Source organism: Saccharomyces kudriavzevii, assembly GCF_947243775.1.
Source record: "Saccharomyces kudriavzevii IFO 1802 strain IFO1802 genome assembly, chromosome: 15".
In the NCBI taxonomy this organism is placed as follows: domain Eukaryota; kingdom Fungi; phylum Ascomycota; class Saccharomycetes; order Saccharomycetales; family Saccharomycetaceae; genus Saccharomyces; species Saccharomyces kudriavzevii.
This window is the reverse complement of record NC_079286.1, coordinates 595,478-618,556: the sequence shown is the minus strand read 5'-3', so window position 1 is coordinate 618,556 and position 23,079 is coordinate 595,478. Positions and strand designations below refer to the sequence as shown.

The 23,079-nt window shown below is 39.5% G+C and overlaps 10 protein-coding genes across 10 annotated transcripts; 6 read left to right on the top strand and 4 right to left on the bottom strand.

The window, feature by feature from the left end:
* Positions 1 to 528: 528 nt before the first annotated feature.
* On the top strand, positions 529 to 2,985 carry YRR1 (Yrr1p; the record flags this gene model as incomplete). The annotated part of the gene is made up of 1 exon (XM_056231340.1): positions 529 to 2,985. The coding sequence occupies one exon, from the start codon at positions 529 to 531 to the stop codon at positions 2,983 to 2,985; it is 2,457 nt and encodes an 818-aa protein (XP_056085169.1).
* A 912-nt stretch (positions 2,986 to 3,897) lies between these two features.
* Positions 3,898 to 5,520, top strand: PNS1 (Pns1p; the record flags this gene model as incomplete). The annotated part of the gene is made up of 1 exon (XM_056231339.1): positions 3,898 to 5,520. One exon carries the CDS (start codon positions 3,898 to 3,900, stop codon positions 5,518 to 5,520), a length of 1,623 nt encoding a protein of 540 aa, XP_056085168.1.
* A 206-nt stretch (positions 5,521 to 5,726) lies between these two features.
* On the bottom strand, positions 5,727 to 8,648 carry MTR10 (mRNA transport regulator MTR10; the record flags this gene model as incomplete). Its single annotated transcript, XM_056231338.1, has 1 exon — positions 5,727 to 8,648. One exon carries the CDS (start codon positions 8,646 to 8,648, stop codon positions 5,727 to 5,729), a length of 2,922 nt encoding a protein of 973 aa, XP_056085167.1.
* Positions 8,649 to 8,895: 247 nt separating this feature from the next.
* On the top strand, positions 8,896 to 9,189 carry SME1 (mRNA splicing protein SME1; the record flags this gene model as incomplete). Its single annotated transcript, XM_056231337.1, has 1 exon — positions 8,896 to 9,189. One exon carries the CDS (start codon positions 8,896 to 8,898, stop codon positions 9,187 to 9,189), a length of 294 nt encoding a protein of 97 aa, XP_056085166.1.
* A 211-nt stretch (positions 9,190 to 9,400) lies between these two features.
* PET123 (mitochondrial 37S ribosomal protein mS26 PET123) lies at positions 9,401 to 10,351 on the bottom strand (the record flags this gene model as incomplete). The annotated part of the gene is made up of 1 exon (XM_056231335.1): positions 9,401 to 10,351. The coding sequence occupies one exon, from the start codon at positions 10,349 to 10,351 to the stop codon at positions 9,401 to 9,403; it is 951 nt and encodes a 316-aa protein (XP_056085165.1).
* A 408-nt stretch (positions 10,352 to 10,759) lies between these two features.
* Positions 10,760 to 11,545, top strand: PUP1 (proteasome core particle subunit beta 2; the record flags this gene model as incomplete). The annotated part of the gene is made up of 1 exon (XM_056231334.1): positions 10,760 to 11,545. The coding sequence occupies one exon, from the start codon at positions 10,760 to 10,762 to the stop codon at positions 11,543 to 11,545; it is 786 nt and encodes a 261-aa protein (XP_056085164.1).
* A 440-nt stretch (positions 11,546 to 11,985) lies between these two features.
* On the top strand, positions 11,986 to 14,157 carry NFI1 (SUMO ligase NFI1; the record flags this gene model as incomplete). Its single annotated transcript, XM_056231333.1, has 1 exon — positions 11,986 to 14,157. The coding sequence occupies one exon, from the start codon at positions 11,986 to 11,988 to the stop codon at positions 14,155 to 14,157; it is 2,172 nt and encodes a 723-aa protein (XP_056085163.1).
* A 399-nt stretch (positions 14,158 to 14,556) lies between these two features.
* Positions 14,557 to 15,909, top strand: ISN1 (IMP 5'-nucleotidase; the record flags this gene model as incomplete). The annotated part of the gene is made up of 1 exon (XM_056231332.1): positions 14,557 to 15,909. One exon carries the CDS (start codon positions 14,557 to 14,559, stop codon positions 15,907 to 15,909), a length of 1,353 nt encoding a protein of 450 aa, XP_056085162.1.
* A 138-nt stretch (positions 15,910 to 16,047) lies between these two features.
* Positions 16,048 to 17,817, bottom strand: SLP1 (Slp1p; the record flags this gene model as incomplete). Its single annotated transcript, XM_056231331.1, has 1 exon — positions 16,048 to 17,817. The coding sequence occupies one exon, from the start codon at positions 17,815 to 17,817 to the stop codon at positions 16,048 to 16,050; it is 1,770 nt and encodes a 589-aa protein (XP_056085161.1).
* A 325-nt stretch (positions 17,818 to 18,142) lies between these two features.
* On the bottom strand, positions 18,143 to 22,681 carry PDR5 (ATP-binding cassette multidrug transporter PDR5; the record flags this gene model as incomplete). Its single annotated transcript, XM_056231330.1, has 1 exon — positions 18,143 to 22,681. The coding sequence occupies one exon, from the start codon at positions 22,679 to 22,681 to the stop codon at positions 18,143 to 18,145; it is 4,539 nt and encodes a 1,512-aa protein (XP_056085160.1).
* Between the last annotated feature and the right edge of the window lie 398 nt (positions 22,682 to 23,079).

The window sequence follows — 23,079 nt, the reverse complement described above, 5'->3', positions numbered from 1 at the left end:
TGAAGGTTGGTTCTTAAGCGGCTGTTAGCTCTTCCATTGCCCAAACATTTTCATTCCACTATGAATTTGGCAGCATGCCGGATTTACTGTGTTCTGCCAGGCTGAACAGATTTCAGACGACAGCCATCTGAAACTCATACACACCCAGCAATTGACATCAGAATGCTTCTCTCACACATATATATATATAATGTATCTGGATTTGCTAACGTAATACAGTTAGAAATCATAGTGAACGGAGTTAAATCCGCGGAAATCAGAAAAATCACATAGGCGCACAGACTATATATTAGCAATGAAATAGAAGCAATCGTGATAAAGAACCCAACAAATACCAAGAAAGCCAAAACACTGTACATGCTTTGACGTGTCTACCTGACTGTTGGACAGGCACTTTTTTCGAATTGTCAAGAAAGTTAAAAATTAGGAACTGCAAGCAAAAATACAAATCAAGGAAGCAATTGGTTATTTAAGAGAAAAGCAAAAAGGAATTATAGAACGCCCCTGTCAGTAAAAAATAATATAGTGATGAAAAGAAGAAGCAACGATTTATTAGAAACTTTCGAGGCCGCTGATGTAACGCCACCGAGCGATAATGGCGATGGTAAGAGTGGTGGCGCCAGTGCAAGTGGTACTGTCACAGCATCAGCTTCTGGTAGCGGTAGGAAGAGAAACAAGCTTATAAAATCTTGTGGGTTTTGTAGAAGAAGAAAACTTCGTTGTGATCAGCGGAAGCCAATGTGCTCTACGTGCATTTCCAGAAACTTGACGACCTGTCAATACGCTGAAGAGTTCAATAAGAACATTGAAAAGAAATCCATCTACGGTTCTTACTCTAATTCTGACTTAATAAAGAAAATTGAGGGTCTGGAAGATAAGATTCGTTATTTAGAAAATGAAAAGGGTATCAATTCACCTACGAGCGCCGTATATACTTCTCCAAATTTTTCGCTTTCGAATACCAGCGCATGTGGAGGATCCACTGAAACCTCGTCTCCGTTACCAGATGGTGTGATAAACCCATATGCTGATCGGTACTATCTACAGAATAAGCACTCAGGCCGGTCGATACTATACGGTCCGACTTCTATGAGAACGCAGATTGCAAGTGGTAATTGCGGGTTCATCGAGAAATATAAACAATTATGGGCAAAGGTTAAAGTAGAAAGAAATAAATGGAAGCAAACCAGCCAAAAAACAATGTGTAGGGAACTAAACCTTTTAGATGAGTCGAGCAGGGAACCCGATTCTTTGATCAAACAAATATGCAACTCTTTACCATCATACAGCAAAATTTCGTCTATCCTGGATAGTTTCTTTACTGATGAGGCAAGTAATGAGATTAATTTCATTCTTGACAGGAAAAAAGTTAGGAAAGACTTTCTCGATTATTTCATGCCAGGAAAGGATGTCTTACCAAACGGCGAGAGGCCCATCGCTTATATTTTGTCCAACCAGAAGAAAAACTATTATAAGGCAGCTGTGATACTATTGATCCTGTGTTTAAGATTCTATCATGAGAGTGTTCCGCCTCCAATTGAAAAGTTTATGATTTTCTTGAATGGTGTCTCTACGGCCAAAGCTTTTTATATCGAACGTGCTCAAATGTTGATACTACTCTTTTACCATCGTGAAATATATGCTTTCGGCGGCGATGGATCTGATTTAGTTAATTTAAACGAATCTCTATTCACCACGGTTACCACGCTCGGGTTGCATCTAGATATTAGAAATAATTTCAAATCTCAACAAAAATATATGGGCTGTCTGGAAAGTTTAGAAAATGTGTGGTTTATGGCAATATTGATTGACTACAACAATTCTTGCCACATTGGTAGACCCTTATTGATTGATAAATTTTTTCTAGACGAAAAGCAAGACTATTGTATTTTGAATGATGAAAGTAAAACATATGAGGGGAAGTTGAAAAGATATCTGAAAATGGCAAGGCCCATGTTACTAACTCTTTATGATAGAGAAAAGTTTCCAGATTTGAAAGATTTTTCGAAGAAAATTATCAATTTTGTGGAAGTAGAACTCGAACCGCTTCGACATTACACGGATGAAAACCAAACTGCGGAAATCCAGTTGAGAGAAAGTAGAATTCTCAGTATGGCATTGGGATTACTATTATCCTTTTATGCGTTGTTGCACTCCGTTTTGAAACTAAGAAACATCGAATCCAAAAATAATACGTTTCAACTGGTTCTGATAAATTTTTCCATCATTGTTAATACCACAATCCGATGCTTCCGTATCGATAAAGAACTTTACCCAGAGATGTTGGAGCCCTCGTATCAACACTTATCGCCACATATAGCGTTGTCGATGAGCCTGACGGCGGGGCTTTTTTCGAAAACCCTAGTTTTCTTTTGTTCGTTGATATATTTCAAATTAACACTTTTCGAAAACGGGATCTGTCTGTCAAATGATATGGAGAACGGATGGTCGGATTTGACCAGGATAACCGTGCCTCTGGACAAAGATTTGTCGTTAAGCACAGCAATGAGCCTGTACACGACGATTTTCGATCGGCTATTCACAGCGGACGATAAAGAATTAATACGCGTAATGCACAAATCGCGGCAGTTTGTGATGTATTTGGCTATTGAAAGGACTTATAGAACCATTCTTGGCAACGTTATTGAATTTAGAAAAAGTTCCGAGGAAACATGGCTAGCCCAAATCAAGCAAGAACTAGATCCTCAAAATCATCATCCGTCATCAGAACCAAGAATGGAGCATGAAAAACAGCAGTATTCGTCTGCACCACAGAATGCAGACACTGCAGTGCCGCTACCCGCTTCTTCATTGCTTCCAGCCACTTCACCCATACTAGATGACAACAAGAATCATACGAAGAGCCAATCAGAGATCATCCAAATGTTAGCAGATGAGTTTTGGGCGAATTATAATTCTGGATGGGAAGAATTGGTGAACCAGTCGGAGTTTTCTTCTCTTTTTAATGATTACGAAGACAAATAATACTATTCAACGCACTTTTAGGCCATTAGCGCTACATAATTTTCATTTGTTTGTAGATTCTGCCAAAACAGAGAAAATAACAGAATTTTTTTTAGCTGATCACTCACTACTAAAGAAAGGTTATCGTGCTCGACTTTACATATGCTGAGACCATTCTAACCGTTACGATACGCGCAGCCTGCACCCGTGCACCACACTTGCGGAGCCGCGCGGCGCTTCGAGATGACATTCTCCATAGACAAACCCATCAAGTCCTAAAACATGTCGCAAGTTCGCCGGCCACGCGAGCTAGCTACTGCACCGCTCGTGATTATGACTTCTTGAGTTACTCGGCTGCGGACGTCTTGGAAACTATCCTTATTCACACCAAATCGTATTTGCCAGTGACGTATTCAAAGAGCAGGCCGGTTTCTGCTGCTTGGTGTTCCACCGAGTTCCCGCAGTGAGCGGCGCGCAGCGCTAGCGGAATTAACCACGTAATGGCACTTCCTAAAAAGCCCCGCACGGCACGGACAGTTGTTGAAGAGGAAAAAATAGAAAGTCCGCTACGGTCAAGTAGTGTAGACGGTTTTGTTTTTTCTTCTTTGTGGTACCCTTTTAGAAAAGAATTCATCCAGCATAGTAGATCCTTGAGGGGTTTAAGGGGTTTCCTCTTTGCGTAATAGCTATCTGGCACTTATTTATATATAAGATTATTGACATACCGTCATAGTAATATACGTACACTTGTTCATTCATTTATATAAGGCTATACACTCTCTGATTTTACTTGCCGGTCCGCATTGCATCTTGGAGAAACCAATAGTTAACAGAGGCTCCTCAATTCTTTTTCTGCTCGCTATAGGCAATTGACGCGCACATTTTTTTCAGGGTAATCAGGAATAGCTATAATCGTACGTACAAGAACAGGATATGTCATCGAATGAAAAGTATGAGAGGCCTCCACAACCGCCTCCATCATACGACCCCAACCGCAGACCGCCCAGCTCGTCCGAGAACTCAGCCGTGCCCAATGCGGCCAACGAGGGGCAGACGCCGTACCACTTCAGGCAGGATCAGTACTACAATCTGAACTCCAAGACGAGTGGGGCTCCCATTGGAAGCTTTGACGAGGCTTTCCCCACCGAAAACGACAACAAACCGAAATGGAACGACTGGCCCTTCACCATACTTTTCCTGTGCACTGTGGGCGGGTTTATCGCCATTGCCGCCATCACCTTAAGAGCATGGTCCCAGACCTACAGCAGCACGGGTTCTGGGATATACGATGGCGTGAATACTGGTACGTTGAACACAAATGCTGCGATCTTGCTGGTTTTCGTGTGTATTATTGCGCTAGTCTTCTCTGTCTTGGGACTCACGCTTTGTCGGATTTTCCCGAAGCAATTCATATACTGCGGTATGATCATCAACCTGGTGGCTGCTCTAGGTACCGCCATCATGTATATGTCCTTGAAGTACTGGTCCGCGGGAATTGTGTTTCTAATTTTCACGTTTATGACCGCCTGGTGCTATTGGTGCATGAGGTCTAGGATTCCCCTGTCCGTGGTGGTGCTCAAGGTTGTCGTCGATGCCATGAAAAAATGCCCACAGATCCTTTTTGTTTCCTTCGTTGGGGCCATTGTTGCCAGTGCGTTTGGGTTTCTCTTCTCCGCGGTGATCGTGGCCACTTACGTAAAATACGACCCCAGCAGCTCAAATAGCGGTTGCGACGTTTCCGGTGGCGGTTGTTCTCACTCCAAATTAATAGGTGTCTTGGTCGTGGTGTTTTTCTGTGGCTACTATATCTCCGAAGTGATAAGAAATGTCATTCATTGTGTTATTTCCGGTGTCTTCGGTAGCTGGTACTACATGTCAAAATCTGATCAAGGAATGCCAAGATGGCCCGCATTCGGAGCACTGAAAAGAGCCATGACTTACTCGTTTGGCTCCATTTGTTTTGGGTCCTTGCTGGTTGCTTTAATCGAGCTCTTCCAACAGGTGCTACGACTTATCAGACAAGATGTTACCTCCAACGGTGGTGGCAAAATTGCCGTCCAAATTTTGTTTATGGTCTTTGACTGGATCATCGGGTTTCTCAGATGGCTCGCTGAATACTTCAATCATTACGCCTACTCGTTTATTGCTCTTTATGGTAAACCTTACTTAAGAGCAGCCAAGGAAACTTGGCACATGTTGAGAGAAAAGGGCATGGACGCTTTAATCAACGATAATCTAATCAATATTGCACTGGGCCTGTTTGCAATGTTTGCCAGCTATATGACAGCTTTGTTCACATTTTTGTATCTAAGGTTCACTTCACCTCAGTATAACTCAAATGGTGCTTATAATGGTGCTTTAATGGCTTTCTCATTTGTTATTGCCCTACAGATTTGTAACATCGCGACAGAAGCAATAAGATCTGGCACAGCAACCTTCTTTGTCGCCCTCGGTAACGACCCAGAAGTCTTTCATCATTCCTATCCTCACAGATTTGATGAGATATTCAGAGCTTATCCGGATGTGCTAAGGAAATTGAGTCATCAAAATGTGTAAAAAACCGTTCACGATATTCTACTATTTGCCCTTGTTCTTTTTGCAGCACATTCTTCAATTAGACACATCTTTTAATAATACTTAATTTTTTTTTCTCTACCTCACTTTCAACAATAATTACCTTTCAAGTTTCTTTTCTTCCGTCTTTATATATCTCTAATTATTCACATAATGCATGGATTAATACAATGCTACATATTGGATCGTTATTCAAATCTCGAATTGACATTTTTTCTTAAATACCAACCAACAAACGCTCTGATTCCCTCTCTCACCTTTCTGTAGTCTCTAGAACTTAGTCCCTCAACCACAGCTTTTGTCAGATTGTCTCTTTCATGAATGGTCACCTGCTCAAGTTGTTCCATTACTTTGAAAATCCATTCGATGCATATGGTGGAATCGTTATTATTTGCCTCCGTCAGTATCCTCAAGCATTTTACAATACAACTAATGGCATCCGAATGAGCAGTACTTTCGAAAGTTGTTACCAATCCGATAAATAGTGCTAAGATTAATCGGTTACCATGGCCTATTACCACTTCGTTGATAACTCGATTTCTCCATTCATCAGGAACTATCTCAATGGATACTGTGGAGATCGGTGGAGTCTTGAACCCCCACGATATTATGTCATCTAAAGAACGCAATATGCAGATATATGCATCGTAATTATCCAGCTTATTAACACATTCCAGCGCAACATTCAGTGCTCCGTTCAACAACTCTGCGGAGTTCAAAAACTCACCGGGATAGAACATGATCAAATCTGTAATCAATGAAAAGAAATCAATAATTGCTTCATGATAATCGTTCAATTGTAATTTGTTGAATTTATTGAAGTTCAGCATGAATGTTTCGCATTGAGATAAGGCAAACTTCCAAACTGCATCTTTCAGGTCAGGGGAGATAGGATATGACTCATCATCGCCAAATACAACAATAAGAGAGCCTGAACACCATAAATAAGAACCGAATCCGGTAGTTGAATAACCTTGAATTAAAAATTCGGCCACAGAGGGTAATATCGGCTCACAAAATACGTGGAATCTTTCAAAGATTCTACGTAGCAATTTCGCTACTCTTTCGACAATAATGCTATCGGTCATTGCTCCCGCATCGACCAACAAAGCTCTTAGTGCCTTCCAGATGAATTCTATTTTGGGCAGCAAAGGTTCGGATCCCTGCTGTGGGTAATTATATCTTGGTTTCAATTCTTCAAAAAGTGCATACAGCAAATCAACCTTATCGGCTATTTGTGGAGCGAATAGGACGGGATTCGCCTTCCATTGAGGAACGAAAGCCTCGATTTGTTTCAAATTATTGTCTAACAGTTTTTGAAATATCACGGAAACCTCAGTTTCTGGCTGATTATTTATAACCGCACTTAGCCCCTGACATAGTTCAAATTGTGACTCTATATCAATAGAATTGTGTACATTGAGAAAAAAGTTGATCAATTGGTCAATGTACCCAGTTAGCAATTTCGAGCAATCTGAACAGAAGAACATTAATGCATGCGATGACGCAGTGATTATATTTTGCATATCTGCAGAACCCTCGTGTAGTTGAAAACCATTGAAAATATACTGTAATTGAATTTCTAATAGTTCAGGATGTTTTGCGGTCCATTCGGTATATCTACCGAGGACTAATGTTGATGCGTATCTGATCTTGGGTTGCTCTGGTAAGTTACAAATAATCTTTATGATTTCGGGTAATAGTGTGTTTTCGGTCAGGGAAATTTCTTTAGCCATTGTTCTTAGGGAAAATAATGGAGCCTCCATTATTTGCCAATCGTTGTTATTCTGTATCGCAGACTTAATTCTCATTAGCGGTTGTGATAAAGCCTCAGAAGTTCCCACCACTGCAGTACAATCCTTTAATACGTCGCCCATATGATACCTGAAATCTTTAAATTTATCTTCCTCCTCTTTGGATGAAAATTTTCCTGAGGGATATTGTAAATGAGTAATTATACCGTTTATTAATTTAGCAAAAACGTCTGTGTAAACTTTTCTGGATTCTTGATATCTTGGCAAAACTAAACTCTGCTTGAAATTGAACCAAAATGGGAAAGTATATGAAACAATATCCAAGTCTTCATTTTTGCAGGTCAAAATCAACAGCACTAAAACCATTGGTTTGAAAAATTCAGGATTTTTAGAAATAAAAACCGACCAAGCTTCGCCAGCTTCCACGAATAATCTTGTCATACCTTCTAAAAGATCGTCATCGTATTCATCATTTAAGGGATGTTCTGCAATTAAACTAGGTAACAACTTTTCCTGTAAAAGCATAAGCTGTTGAAATAAACTAGAAACCAACTGCTCATTGGTTGTATCCCTGCTTTCTCTTAAAATAGCGCATAGACAATCAACAGCAGCATCAAATGCCTCCGTGTCATTGTCATTACCATTGGAAATTGTCTCGAACACGAGAGTTATCAATGGTTGGACGGTCAACAGCTGCTCAACTGGGAATTCATACGACCAAGAATTCAAGCAACGTAAAATTTGTTCGAGTGAAATAGAAGATGAGTTGAAGTTCGAATCTTTGTTTTGTAGTAGGTCTATGCATGAGATTAAAAACTTTAGCACGTCTTCTGCTATGGGATCAATCAATTCATGGATTCTGGAATTAAATTCCACTTCCGTCAGTGGAGTAGAGGCAATGTCTAAAGTTTCTTCAGGTAAAATTCTTAAGAAGTTTAACAATATGGATGGTGACGAATTCAATAATGAAATGATCTCGAAGATCGGGTTCTGCCATTCTAAAAATTGTATCGCTAAACGTGCTAGTGCAACATTCAGTTGGGTGACTATCAGTTTTTGGTTATGGGACAGTAAAAGAGCCAGTAAAGAATCCTTGAATTGCGGTAGATTATTTTCCAATTGTGATAGATCGTATGTGACTTTATTTCTTAAAGTTTGTGCGGCAAAAATATTGAGTTCCAAAAGGGAGTTTATCGGGTCTTGCTTAGTTAATATTTCATTACAAACCGACCATGCAATAGTGGATCTTTGAAATTGCTCTAAGAATTGGAGGGCTTTATTTTTATGATCTTGAGATGCGGTGGACGATATGCATTGTAAAGCAGTTTGAATATCAGATACTTGCAAGTTGTCCATAATGCAAGTAAGCCGTATTATATTATCGGTAGGTTCTTGTTAACCGTCTGTTGACAATGATTTAGCCTTTTTTCTTCATTTATATCAGCTTTGTCAATATCCCTTAGGAAAATTTTTTCAGATTATACCGAAAGCATTGAACAGTGAAATAGAAAAAATAAAGTGGACTAGTAATAATACGACTGTAAAGAGAACAGAAAAGAAAGGAGACTGAAGCACTCAGGAAGGATATAAAGAGAATAGCAAGATGTCTGCAGTGTCAAATAAAAATAGAAGCAAGGCGATGGTGCCACCAATCAATTGTATCTTCAATTATCTACAGCAGCAGACACCAGTAACGATATGGTTATTCGAGCAAGTCGGCATAAGAATTAGAGGTAAAATAGTGGGATTTGATGAGTTCATGAACGTAGTTATTGATGAAGCTGTAGAAGTGCCCGTCAACAGTACGGATGGCAAAGAAGATGTGGAAAAGGGTACGACGCTGGGGAGAGTTTTGTTGAAAGGTGATAATATCACACTGATAACATCTATAGATTGAGAAAAGGAATATGATGAGAAAAAGGAATATAACGAGAAAAAGCGAAGAAGGAGAAGAAGAAAAATTTATTTAATGATGTATGTACAGGGGCATATTTATTTATCTTCGATTCATCTTTTTTTTCTTTTTCTTTGGTGATGCATTTGTTGTAATGCGTTCGGGGCACTTTTGAATACATGATATGTTGAAGTAGAGTATGTATTGTAGTTATTTACAAGGTGGTTGTATTGTTATCACCATCTTCAGCTCCATTAGATGAAAGGTTTAATTTTGAATCGATCCTATCGGAGATATCTCGCAAATCTTTATTCAAGAATGAATCCACAAGAGAAATATCGAAGAATTTTTCGTTTGTCAAAGAACCCATTATTGCATTATTGATTTGAGTTTGTAAGGTGGAATTACCTGAAAGAAGCGATTTTTTGTTGCCGAATTGTGTGAAATTGGAATTTACATCATAGGCATCGGAAAAATCTTGCGTTTCATCGTTAAAAACTTTATCAATTTTCTTCAGTAGTTGAGATTCTGTGACAATGAATTCATTAGCGACGTGGTACAGGTTTAGTAATTTGTTTAGTTTGTTTTTATGAGTCTGAAAATTTAACATTGATCTGTTATAGTCTCTTTTCAACTTTAACAATTTAGTTTCTTCTGGTGATCTGTTCCTTAAAAGAGGTTGCGACATCATTTTGTCTAGCGTCATTATGGTCAAATCTGAAGACTTTTCCTTGTTCAATTTTTCTAGCTCTAGTTCCCTGATTCTCTTCAGTTCCTCTGTCCTCTTCTGCAAGTATTCGTGTTTTTGCAATAGAATAGCTTCTTCCTTGCGGAATGCTTCGATCAGAAAACTTCTTCTCAATTCAGCCTTTTGTAACCTTATTTTCTGGGCTTTACCGTTACTCGACTTCACGCTCTGAGGCTGGGCCACAGTCTGTGCAATAAGGTTGTTCACGTTAATAAAAGCCACCTTCGGTGACAGCCTATGCGATCCTTTTGGATGTTGCACACCCTTAGCATACCCAATACCAAGAGCACCTTTTGGCTTGGGTGACTTTACTTTATTGATAATATCAGTCTGCTTCGTAGTGGGGTTTTTCAGAATGGACCTGGTTGCGGGGAAAACCCCACTCTTGAAACCATACTTGGCCACACCTTTCCCCATACTTCAATTTCCTGTGTTCTAACTATGGCTAGCCACGAAAGGCTAATCCTTCAATATATACATATATTTCATCTGTATATATGTCCTTTTCTATTCATATTCCTCGTAGAGGGAGCACTTTCCCGCTTATTGGATTTAGGGTACGTATGTAGTGATATTAAGTTAGGGCTTTAGTCATAAACTTCAATAATAGCCTAACCTAAAAGTACGGGTAAATTAGGGCAATTATTATATGAGCTATAACCCGGCCGAGTGGCAAAATTACCAAAAGAAAAGAGAAAAGGATAAACTTACAGTTAAAAGATATGCTATTGACAAGAGAAAGAGAGTTGCCTAGGGAAGCATTGAAAATTTATTCAGAATACTGCTTCAAATAGCCTGATAACACAAGAGACAACTGAATTGAGCATGGCAGGTTTATCATTTGAGAATTACCAGAGAAATAGTCTCTTAGCGGAAAACTCACACACACAACCCAAAGCCACTTCCACAGGTACCACCATTGTGGGCGTAAAGTATAATAATGGTGTAGTGATAGCTGCAGATACAAGGTCTACTCAAGGCCCTATCGTGGCGGACAAGAATTGCGCGAAACTGCACAGAATTTCCCCCAAAATATGGTGTGCTGGTGCCGGTACTGCCGCCGATACTGAGGCAGTTACACAGTTAATAGGGTCTAACATTGAATTGCATTCATTATACACTTCTAGAGAACCAAGAGTGGTTTCTGCTTTACAGATGCTCAAGCAGCATCTGTTCAAGTACCAAGGCCACATTGGTGCTTATTTGATTGTCGCTGGTGTAGACCCCACCGGTTCTCACTTGTTCTCGATTCATGCACATGGTTCCACTGACGTGGGCTACTACTTATCACTAGGTTCTGGCTCTCTAGCGGCAATGGCCGTGTTGGAATCGCACTGGAAGCAAGACCTTACGAAGGACGAAGCCATCAAGTTGGCCTCCGATGCGATCCAGGCTGGTATCTGGAACGATTTAGGGTCCGGTTCTAATGTGGACGTATGCGTTATGGAAGTAGGTAAGGATGCCGAATACTTGAGAAATTACTTGACTCCAAATGTGAGAGAAACGAAGCAAAAAAGCTACAAATTCCCCAGAGGCACCACTGCCGTGCTCAAGGAAAGCATTGTCAACATTTGCGATATACAAGAGGAACAAGTCGACATTACAGCATGAAAAGACAACATGAAAACTTAAGTATATTTTAGTATAAAACAAATAACCGTCCAAGCGATCCCAACAAAAAAAAATTTGAAAAAATTAATAACTTATAAATAAAAATCTTTCTACATAATACACTTTCTTATTTCTACTTGACATTCATTCTTCATTCTCTTTTTCTTTTCTTTTTTTCAGCTTTACAGTACGTTTAGTAGATTTTTGTTTGTTAATTTTCGTGTTAATTTATCCATCCATTTCAATTATTTTATTTATCACGCAGAGCAAAATGCACGAACCAGTATCACCCACAATACAACACTACAACTAAGAGTTTTTTGGTCATCTCAGTGCTGGTCTTTGAGGGGCTATAGCTAAGTCAAATAACAAGAAACGAAAAGCACTAAGAAACGCTCAACTCACAACCAAAAGAACAAAAAGAGAGGAAAAAGGGCAAGATGGCAAGTGTCATGGTAAACAATAATAACGATAAGAGTGCAAATCATATCTTTACAAACCCCTTGTCCCACACAGGGGGTGGTCTCATAAACGAAATAAAGGATACGATAAATGAAATGGAACAATTAAAGGTTTTGGAGTTAAAACAAATATGTAAATCTTTGGACTTATCGATGACGGGCAAGAAATCTATACTACAAGACCGAATAGAACAGTTTTTAAGAAAGTCCTGCGATATTGGCCATATAGATCCTTGGAGGCCCAAGGCAATAAAAATCCTCATTGCCAAGGTTAAAGTAAACTCATCGTTACCCAAATACTCCACCCTCTGGGAAGCTTTGAAAACAGGTGCCTTCAAGCATCCTGTAGCATCGGGGCAATTACCTGTGACGGCGCTCCAGGATACCATATTACCGCCATCATCTCAACAACAGGTGTTACCATATTCATTTACGTCACCCTTTTACAGGCCGATAGCACAAATACCGGATGCTGATAAGAAGGTGAAGCAATCTGAAGGAAGAGGCTGTACAAAGATGAAATTCAAGGTGGATAAGTCTAACCATGACCTTTTGAAATCTAACAAGAGCTATAAACTATACCTGTTTTGTGGATTTTCAATACCATTTATATATGATGCCGCAGGTCATCAGGCTATAGATTTCCCATATCCCTGTGAATTGGTGTTTAATGGCACTAAGCTAGAGGATAACGTGAAAGGCTTAAAGAAACAAAACGGGACAGGCAGCCCTGCAAATTTGACACCCTACCTTCGATCTTCGTCAGAAAAAAATCAATTAGATTTACACTATCTCAACGTCGATAAAGACTATTCTTTGGGCTGCTTTATAGTGGAAACTTTCCCGCCTGAGATTCTCTTGGAAAAAATTTTGAAAAGGCCCAAAATTATAAGGCAGGCTACCATTGCATACATCAAAAGAACTTTGAATGAACAAGACGATGAAGATATCATAACCACTTCCATGGTTTTGACTTTACAATGTCCCGTATCGTGTACGAGAATGAAATATCCGACAAAGACCGAAAAATGTAAGCACATCCAGTGTTTCGATGCTCTCTGGTTCCTTCATTCCCAATCTCAAGTTCCCACATGGCAGTGTCCCATTTGTCAACATCCTGTAAATTTCGATCAGTTAAAAATTTCCGAATTTGTTAACAGCATTATCCATAATTGCAAAGAGGATGTAGAACAAGTCGAGATATCTGTGGATGGCTCATGGAAGCCAGTACATGACAGTTCAGCGATCACCGCGGACGACGTCAACCAAAATTACAATGGAAAGAGTGAGAACATGGAAATCATTAAACAAGAACAAGATAGTGATAATAAGAATGCGTTCGATATCAACTTGCATGACGGTCCGAATCATAACGAACCTGAAATAATATCTCTGGATAGCTCAGACGATGAAGCCTTTGTACCGGCTAATAGAAAATACCCAACGCATGCAAGCCCTCCCAGCGCTCAACTAAGGACAGATATATTCCCATCAGGTTCAGAAGGCTCTAGTGAGTATAATCTCAACCATACCTCAACCCCGAAAGGTTCTCCCACCATTGAGCAGAATCAGTATCATGAGAATTTTCAAATGAAGTCGTTCTTAAACCAAGGTATGGTGACAAATTTAAATGACACGCCTACAAACAATAGCACAATCAACTCTTTTGTTACAGCGACGAACGGTGACAGTAGAATATTTTACAATAGAGGGCCATCAACACCGCTATTACCGAATGTCTTGCTAAACTTGACAAATCAAACAGAAGTGCAGAGGAATTTGCATGATTCCAATTATAACACTGTAGGATGTGACCGTAATCTTTTGGGAATAGCAGGCGATTTGCCTCCAATACCTCTGATGGAGCCAAACTCAGAAGCAGAAACAGAAGTACCGACAAGGACCGCATCAGCGACACAGGCGCCTCCATTCATACCTGTAAGCACTAATGGGTATGGTGATGATTGCAAAAGTAGAAAGAGGAGACATTCTAATGTCTCCATTTACATTCCAAAGAATCCGTATGCAACTCTTATGAAACGGAGACCACAAGCGCATTATGCCGTAACAAATAAACCACCGGCTCAAACTAATGACTCTAACGCATCAATGCAAGATAACTCAGAAGTGGTTGATTTGACATCAGATTGATCAAACCTCTTGCTTTCGTTTTTCCTGATTGTATTCTATATTTTTTTAGTTTCGTTTCACTTCATTCTCGTTTCTCCTCGAGCGTAATTAATTTTTGATTTTAATTCATATTAAAATTTATCTCGGCTATTCCATTGTTATGATTACTTTATAGCCATGGTGAACCACTTTATAAGTTGTAGGTTTATGTAGAGCTCATTCATGTACCTACTGTATTATGTCATAATATACAATTATATTTTCAATTGCCACGTTTAGCGACACCGGTCGGTCGCCATAAAATTAACGAAATTGAAGAGAAAAGACCCTACAAAAAAAAAGTTACTCGAGGGAAGCTAATTATCAGTTACTAAGTTGGGAAATTAACCTAAAGAAATAGTCAATTGAATTAGACTAGTAATGTCTTCAAGATACAGGGTAGAATATCACTTAAAAAGCCACCGTAAGGATGAATTTATAGACTGGGTAAAGGGACTATTGGCCTCTCCCTTTGTTCTTCATGCTGTCTCTCACGAAGGTGACTACAATGATGACTTGGCAACAACTCAGCGCGTGAGATCTCAGTATGCGGACATCTTTAAAGATATTGAGGGATTGATTAAGGACAAGATAGAATTTGACTCCAGGAACGTTAACCAAGACGAAATTGAAGACGGCGCATCTTCCCAATCACTGAATGTGCTGGGGCAATCGCGTTTGAACCTCTTGGTCCCATCAATCGGGACATTTTTCACGGAACTTCCATTGGAACAGGCTTTTCTATGGGAAGATTCTCAAAGGGCCATTTCTGCACGCAGAATGGTCGCACCAAGCTTTAACGACATCAGGCATATATTGAATACTGCGCAGATCTTTCACTTTAAAAAGCAAGAGAACTTGCATAATGGTAAAGTTTTGAAATTGGTGACTTTTGATGGAGATGTTACGCTATATGAAGATGGAGGCTCTCTTGTTGACACTAACCCAGTAATTCCCTATATTCTCAAGTTGTTACGATACGGTATAAATGTGGGCATAGTCACGGCAGCTGGATATGATGAAGCCGGAACGTATGAGAATAGGTTAAGGGGACTAATTGTGGCATTGCATGATTCGACTGATATACCAGTTTCACAAAAGGAAAATTTGACAATTATGGGCGGTGAGTCTAGTTATCTTTTCCGTTATTATGAGGATTCGGAAGAACATAAGTTCGGATTTAGACAAATTGACAAAGAGGAATGGCTATTACCTAGAATGAAAGCTTGGTCTCTTGAGGATGTGGAAAAGACTTTGGATTTTGCTGAAAGAACTTTGAACAGATTGAGAAAAAGATTAATTTTACCTTCAGAGATTGCTATTATTCGTAAAGTAAGAGCCGTGGGCATTGTACCTGGTGAAAGGTACGATGAAGCCTCTAAAAGACGAGTCCCAGTTAAACTTGATAGAGAACAGTTGGAAGAAGTGGTACTAACCCTTCAAAACACTTTAGAGTCTTTTGCGCCCTCAAGGAGAATTCAATTTAGCTGTTTTGATGGCGGTAGTGATGTTTGGTGTGATATTGGAGGAAAAGATCTCGGTGTTCGCTCATTGCAACAGTTCTATAATCCTGAAGCGCCAATCAAGCCTTCTGAGACCTTGCATGTTGGCGATCAATTTGCCCCAGTTGGGTCAGCGAATGATTTCAAGGCAAGGTTAGCTGGGTGTACTCTCTGGATAGCTTCACCCCAAGAAACGGTGAACTATCTTCACAGATTATTAGAAACTGAATAAAGCGGTATATATATGTAAATTAATGAAGTGATAAAAGCATTGGAATACTGCTTTCCAAAGTACCTATAGACAATTTCATCGTGCGTGCATAATGCAATCTAACGAGGATTATATGCCTGAATATATTGCCTCTATCACTCACCTGATGGCTTGCTGAACAATATTCGGTTTCTCAATACAATCATTTTTGCTCTCTTCGAAATCCTCAAAGTAAAGCTCCCTTGTTATTAATAGATAGGATGTTAAGCCCACGAAAGCGAAAAATGAAGCATAAACAATTCTTCTCTGAAAACTTACCTCCTTTTCTAACCTTTCTAAATGCAATAAATGACGGTTAGTAAACTTGTCATTTTCCAGTTTTTGTTCTTCAAGTATCCGTAGTGATTGATCTTTCAGTTTATTAGCAAAGTTTTCTAGTAGATCTAGATTATTCATCATAGTGTTGTTAAAGACAGTGACAAGATGACCAAACTTTGCCTCATGGACCATTTCAAGCTGTTCAAATGATCGGGATAGCAATTTGCTCTGTTCCTCGATATAAGAAACTGTCAAACTAGAATTTGTCTCTAATTGAGATAACCTTTTCATAATGTTTTTGAAGATAGATTCTTCTGGAATTACTGGAACAACAGATGATGATGATGATGATATGGCTTGCTTTGGGGGGCAAAAGGACGCGTTTACGTCCTTGAAAAATTCATCGAACTTCAAAGGAATAAGCTTTGAAGTGCATGATAACGCTCCGGCTATATTCGACATCGCGTTCAAATTTATAGCCTCCAAGTGTGTCTCTATGTTGTTACACTCTTCCTGGATGTTGCTTCCAGCCAAATTATCTATATTTTTTTCAGCTATGAGTTGCTCTTTATCTTCTTGGGCTTTAAGTTGATCGAGCTTAAATTCATCCATCATCGTTTTACCATATGCTCTAATTAAGGATACAGGACAGTAGAACTCATCGTCATAATAAGATAAAATCTCGATTTTTAAATAACTTGCCCAAATCTGAGGATTATGTATTTGAAATCTTTGTAATTCTCTAGAATTTTCCGCTTCAAACTCTCCCAATATGGTCCAGTCGTTCTTAACCACCGGTATTCTATCAGAAACTGAAACTCTAAATTTTTTGAAAGTTGATGAAAAAAATTCGTAGTTGGCAATATCGATCTCCTCAACTAGGATATCTTCACAAAGCTCAATAACAACAAACTGCTGCGGGGCTGAACATGGATTTAGCAGGTACTTATCTTTGCTCTCAATTAGGATAGAAGTTGCTCCAATCGCTTCTGAATTGCTTTTGACAATTGTTGCAGCACAGTCTAAAGACGCGTAGTTGAATTGTTTTTTATATACGTTTCCTATACTTTCCTTTTCCTCTATGTTTTCTTGCTTTTCATCTCCCCCTTCATTCCATTCATCTTTGGCAGTCAAAAATCCCAAATCGATTTCTAATTCCTCTCCTATACATTCTTTTTCTTTATAGCATGACGGATCGACTGGCTCTCTAACTCGAGCAATATGCCGCTCAGGGCTTGATGATGAGTGTTCTTTTGACTTCATTTTCTTCCACTCATCAAAAGACAGAAATGAGTTACTCGAATCGCCCGGGTTCACCGGATTTACAGGTTGTGTCAATGCACCTTCCTCTTTTTCCATACTAGTTCCTTGTATTCCAGCCTGCCGTATTTCGTTTTTAGAGGTTTGTTTCAAATCACGGCTGCTTAAGGAACCGGTAGATAATAGTGAGGAAAACTCGTCCTGTATGTTCGTTGCAGGTTCGGTTGTGGACAGAGTGGAATCTTGTTGGCCTACCTTATCATTTTGGGCACCTTTGTTTCTGTCGAATGCAAGTGATCCGATTATACTAACCCACAATATAAGTCCATATATGAGAAGACGGTTAGTCATTCGAACGAGATAAGTATGATTAAGATGTTTCTTATATTTCCCGTCTTACCGTCATACCGCTCCTTTGGCTGTAAGGCACAGTTAAGAAACTGTCTTCTATATGGATGCCTATCTAGAAAAATACTGATGTGATATTCTAGAAATTAAAATTCTCGAAATTTTTATCGGAGACTCGCTTTGGTTCATTCGAGCTGGATCGAATATGTTAAAAAGTATGAGAAAACTCGTTAAATTAAGAAAAAGAATAAAAAAAACTTATAAATGTGTATTCTATATGTAGTATTCATATAACTTTACTTTAGTATTAATTAAATTTGAAGCTGTATTATTTTTTGGAAAGTTTACCGTTCTTCTTAGGCACCCTTGCTAGCCAGTAGAAAAAGCAACCGGCGATATAATTGAACGCAATATAACAAATGAAGATACCGAAGTTTCTCCACCTTTCACTGTAATAAGAATTAACGTTTGCTAGGTAGTCATTGGTGGTAGAAATTTGACAGAAACTACAAGTGTCAGTAGCACTTTCATTTGTCAAATAACCGGTCTTAGCCAGCTGTAAATATGGTTCCATGTATTGTCCACAGGTCATACCTGATGGAGGCGTGAATTTTAATAGTTCGTAATCAGCACACTTGACGTCTACGTTTGCAACACCGATAGCAAGTAAAGCTTGTATGAAGTAAGTCAAAGGTGACACCCTGTACATGAATATCCAAAATCTGGGCATGGCACTAGGGGTGGTCATAACACCACAGAATGACAAAGACATAGTAAACAGCAAAGAGGCTAGATTAGCAGCACTCTCCGCAACTTCGTTGAAAGAGATGACAAGTAGACCCATTGAACCAACGTAAACGTAGAAAGCACAGGAGAATAGCCAGAACAAGGCACCCCTTTCGTGTAACTGGCCAGCGGCTGAGGCATTTGAATAAAATCCAATTGGGTAGTAGTAGATGAAATAAGCAATAGTACCTGCTAAGATATTCCAAGGAACTTCCACAAAGATTTGAGCAAGAATAAACGAGAACCAAGAAAAGGTTCTTGAAGGCCGTTCTCTAGCTTCATATAAATCTCTTTGTTGAACAAAAGCAGGCAGGTATTGTTGTAAAATAGGATTGAAAATGACTGTAAACATGAATACTGCCAACATTTGATTTTGTAAACCTTGTAGCGAAGTACCAGCCTTGAAGAAAGTGAAACCGATAAACAATTGATTGAAAATTGTTAAAATGAATTTAGACCATAAGTATTCAGGAGATCTCCAATATTGTTGGAATAAACGAACACTGACTAATTTTGTTTGATAAGCAATTGATTGTGAGAATTCATGTTGGTCCTCATCAGCAGTCAAAGTCCCCTTCTTTGGTAATTCTTTTTCCATACAATCCAGTTCAGACTGAACGGCTCTGTATTCCCCAGAACTCCTCCAAACCTCGTGATAATTTTGCTTTGCGTGAGAACCAGGGGCAGCACCTACAACTTCCAACATCCATTCGGCTGGGTTGGCATCAGCAGGACATTTATGGGCGCCATGATTCTCAAAATAATCAATCATAGTTTTACAACCATTACCTAAACCGCCAAAGTAAACTGTCTCACCACCACGTTGCATAAATAGCAAACGATCAAATTCTTGCATCAGAATGGCAGAGGGTTGATGAATAGTACATAAAATTGCTTGGCCATGATTTGCCAATTTTTTCATCAGCTGACAAATAGACCAAGCAGTTTGGGAATCCAAACCAGATGTGGGTTCATCCAAAAAGATCAATAGTTTTGGTTTTGCTGTCAGTTCAACACCGATAGTCAATCTCTTTCTTTGTTCGACATTTAAACCTTCACCAGCAACACCAACAACAGCATCCGCATATTTTTCCATTTCTAGAATCTTGATAACTTCCTCAACATATTTATTTTTTTCTTCAATAGAAACTTCAGCAGGTTGGCGCAAATATGCAGAAAATCTCAGTGATTCTCTGACGGTAGTAGTCTTTAAATGTAAATCTTGTTGCTGACAATAACCAATAGATCTTGGGAAAGATGCATCGCGAGGAACACCATTAACGAAAATATCGCCGGTTATAACACCCATGGTAACTCTCTCAGCCAAACAATCTAATAAGGTAGTTTTGCCGGCACCGGAAGCTCCCATTAAGGCAGTCAAGGTACCAGGCTTGACCCACCCATCAACGTTGTTCAATATACGTCTTGTTTCAGTCTTGATTTGAACTTCATAACTTAAGTTCCTCCAATGAAAGATTGCTTCAGACTTGGATAAACCAACATCGCCGTAAGTATCAGATTCCTCTTCAGAACTTTCCTGTAGCATTTTTTTATCGCTAGATAAATCACTAGGATCGCCAATGTTTTCTGGGTCGGTTGCGTTTTTCTCTTTCAATTCGCCTTGTCTTTTCATTCTTTTAACTATACTACGTGGGAAAACTAATATTTCACCGTTCTGTTTAGCACCTTCATTATATTCACATAAGAATAGATAAACGAAGAAGAAGAAAATAACATAAGCCATACCAATACCGAAACCACGCCATTTGTCTTTATGGTAATATTCGTAACTATCCCTGATAAAATCATCACCCAGAACATAAGATTGTCCAGGAACAGACCCAACTACAGTGCAAACGGTATTAGTACCAGTTGCGTTGGCATAAGCAGGGCCACGAGGAACATATTCAGCACATGGGAATTTTATATCATGAAATTCGTTGATTAAGAGGGACTCGAATAAGTAAGCCAATGGATTGATGTACCAAATCCATTTAGACCAACGTAGAATTTTCTTCTTGGGGATGGCAAAACCAGTGTACATGGATAGAGACAATAGTAGCATAGAAGCGGGAACCATGGCTTCCGATAATGTCTTTGCTAAAGAACCAACACATCTAAACAAATGAGACATAGAGAAAACGGCGATAATGTTGATTAATAAGTAGAAAAAGAAAATACCGCCGCTTCTTCTAAAGTCCACTAGGAAATAGAATATAATATTGAAACAGATGGAGACGATTAACTTTGTAGGTACTTCCGAAAGAATTGATGCGAAGGCATCGGCACTTGGATGGTACAGAGAATATGTTCTATGCTTTTCAGTAATCGGTCTGGCTTCGTATAACGAAAAAATTTCTAATAGGGAAGAAAATGCGTTGAACAGAATAGCAAAAAACATGGCAGAACCACGGAAGTAAAAAGTGGAAGTGTCACCTTTTTTCATGACTTTATAAAACATGGAACCCAAAATTAAAGCCATACCTGAATTACCCAGGATCATAAATAATGTGAACCCGATATTATTTCGCAGTCTCATCATATTCCTGATCAATAGGTATTTGACTTGCATCATGTAGCTAACGGTGTAAGGAGAAGAAGGTCTTGCTCTCTTTGATTGCTTGGCAACGTGAGCTTCCCTGATGGCTTCACGGGTGGCTTCATCGTTATTTTCCAAACGGTTGTTGATTTCTTTCATTAATTCTCTGTAGTGCGGAGATTTAACCCAGTAATCGTTCATCTCCTTTGGAGTCTGTGGAATGTAGGTGCCTCGTTTCAGCATATCTTTGTTCAGTATTCTTTCTGAAGGACTTGTAACGGAAGTCAAAAAGTCTGCTGTTGTTTGCCTACTGGGACACACATATCCCATATCCTCAAAATATTTTTTGGCTTTATCGCCCGGGCCATAGTAAATTTGATAACCATCGTCCAAGACACATACTTTGTTAAACAGGTCGTACGCATCTTGGGAACATTGGTAGATAGCCACGGTGGCAGATGTATTGGAAATGTCAGCTTGAGTCTTTAAGGCGCGAATGAATTCTAAGGCGGTAGCGGAGTCTAAACCTCTTGTAGCATTATCCCAGCATTGAAATTTGGACCCACAAATGGAGACTTCAGCGATGGACACACGCTTTCTTTCACCACCGGAGACACCTCTAATGATATCATTACCGACTTTTGTGTTTCTGGTATGCGATAGACCATATGTAGCCATTGCGACCTCAGCTAAATGGTTTGCGTAACTTTCTCTGTCAACGCCCTTAATACGGTTTTGTGGGGTCTTTAATCTTGCCACTGTAACCAAAGTTTCGAAGACTGTTAGATGCGGTAAATGAATATCAGCTTCTGCATTGTAAACGACTTCACCACGGAAATGCTTCTTAATGTCATCACCTGAGTAGCCACTATAAGAGATTTCGCTGTCGGCCCCAAGATGAAAACCGTGGGTGTTTGAAGAAATGGACTTCAATAAAGTGGTACAGCCAGAACCTGGTCTACCTAAGACGACCAACAACTCACCGGGGTTGAGACAACCATCCATGGGTTTCAAGATCTGAAAAGTTTCCTCTTCCTTAGAAGACTGAAGCATTCTCATTTGACTTTTTAGTAGCTTGAAGGGAGCATTGAGCACAGTGGATTGATAGGCGACGTCCGCGGAAGCACCTGACGCACTCAAATTTTTCCAGGCGCAACCCAACGAATAAGGTTTATAAAAGTTTGGGTCTGCAGCACATAAATTGGCCATGTTTTTAACCCAAGCGGCACTAGAGAAGTTTTCGGAGTTAGGATCCAGTTGTGGTTCATAGCCTGAAACTTCAGGATCGGAGAAGATTGGGTTTACACCTTCTACGCCCTTGGAGAAAATAGATAAAGCATCATTTTTGTTGTTGGAAACGGACTGGGCTGAGTTATCGAAACTCTGAGCAGTCAGTGCTCTTGCCAGTTTCTGGATGCGGGCCTCTGTGTGCTCATCAAACCCATTGTAATCGTGCAGGTCAGCAGCTTTTTCAGTAGACGAAGATGCGGATGAGTAGCTTGTAACGTCGTTGACGTTATTGCCGGGTTTGGCCTCGGACATTTTTCTCTGTGGTGGGGTCTCGAGCGAACTGATGAGATAACTCGAAGGTGCTTGTTTCTTTTTTTTTTTGAAAAGTTTTTCCTTTTTTGTCAATTGATTGATAATTAGCAGCTAAAGTCAAGTGACGACGAAATAACTAAAAAACAGCCGTTCTATACTTATATCTTTTATCTTCCATTCCTCCCAAAGTTAAGTGAGCACCAAATAAAGGCATGAGGCTATACGCAACAGTTATATATATATATAGGTGTAGATGTAACCGAGAAAGATCTTGCCTATGTGCACAGATTGCATCCAAACAGATATCGTACCGCAATATGGAAAGGTTCCGCGGAGAAATGTCTCTTTTTTTAGCACATTACCACTGCAGCAATACAGATCTGTTCTTTTTTTTCAGG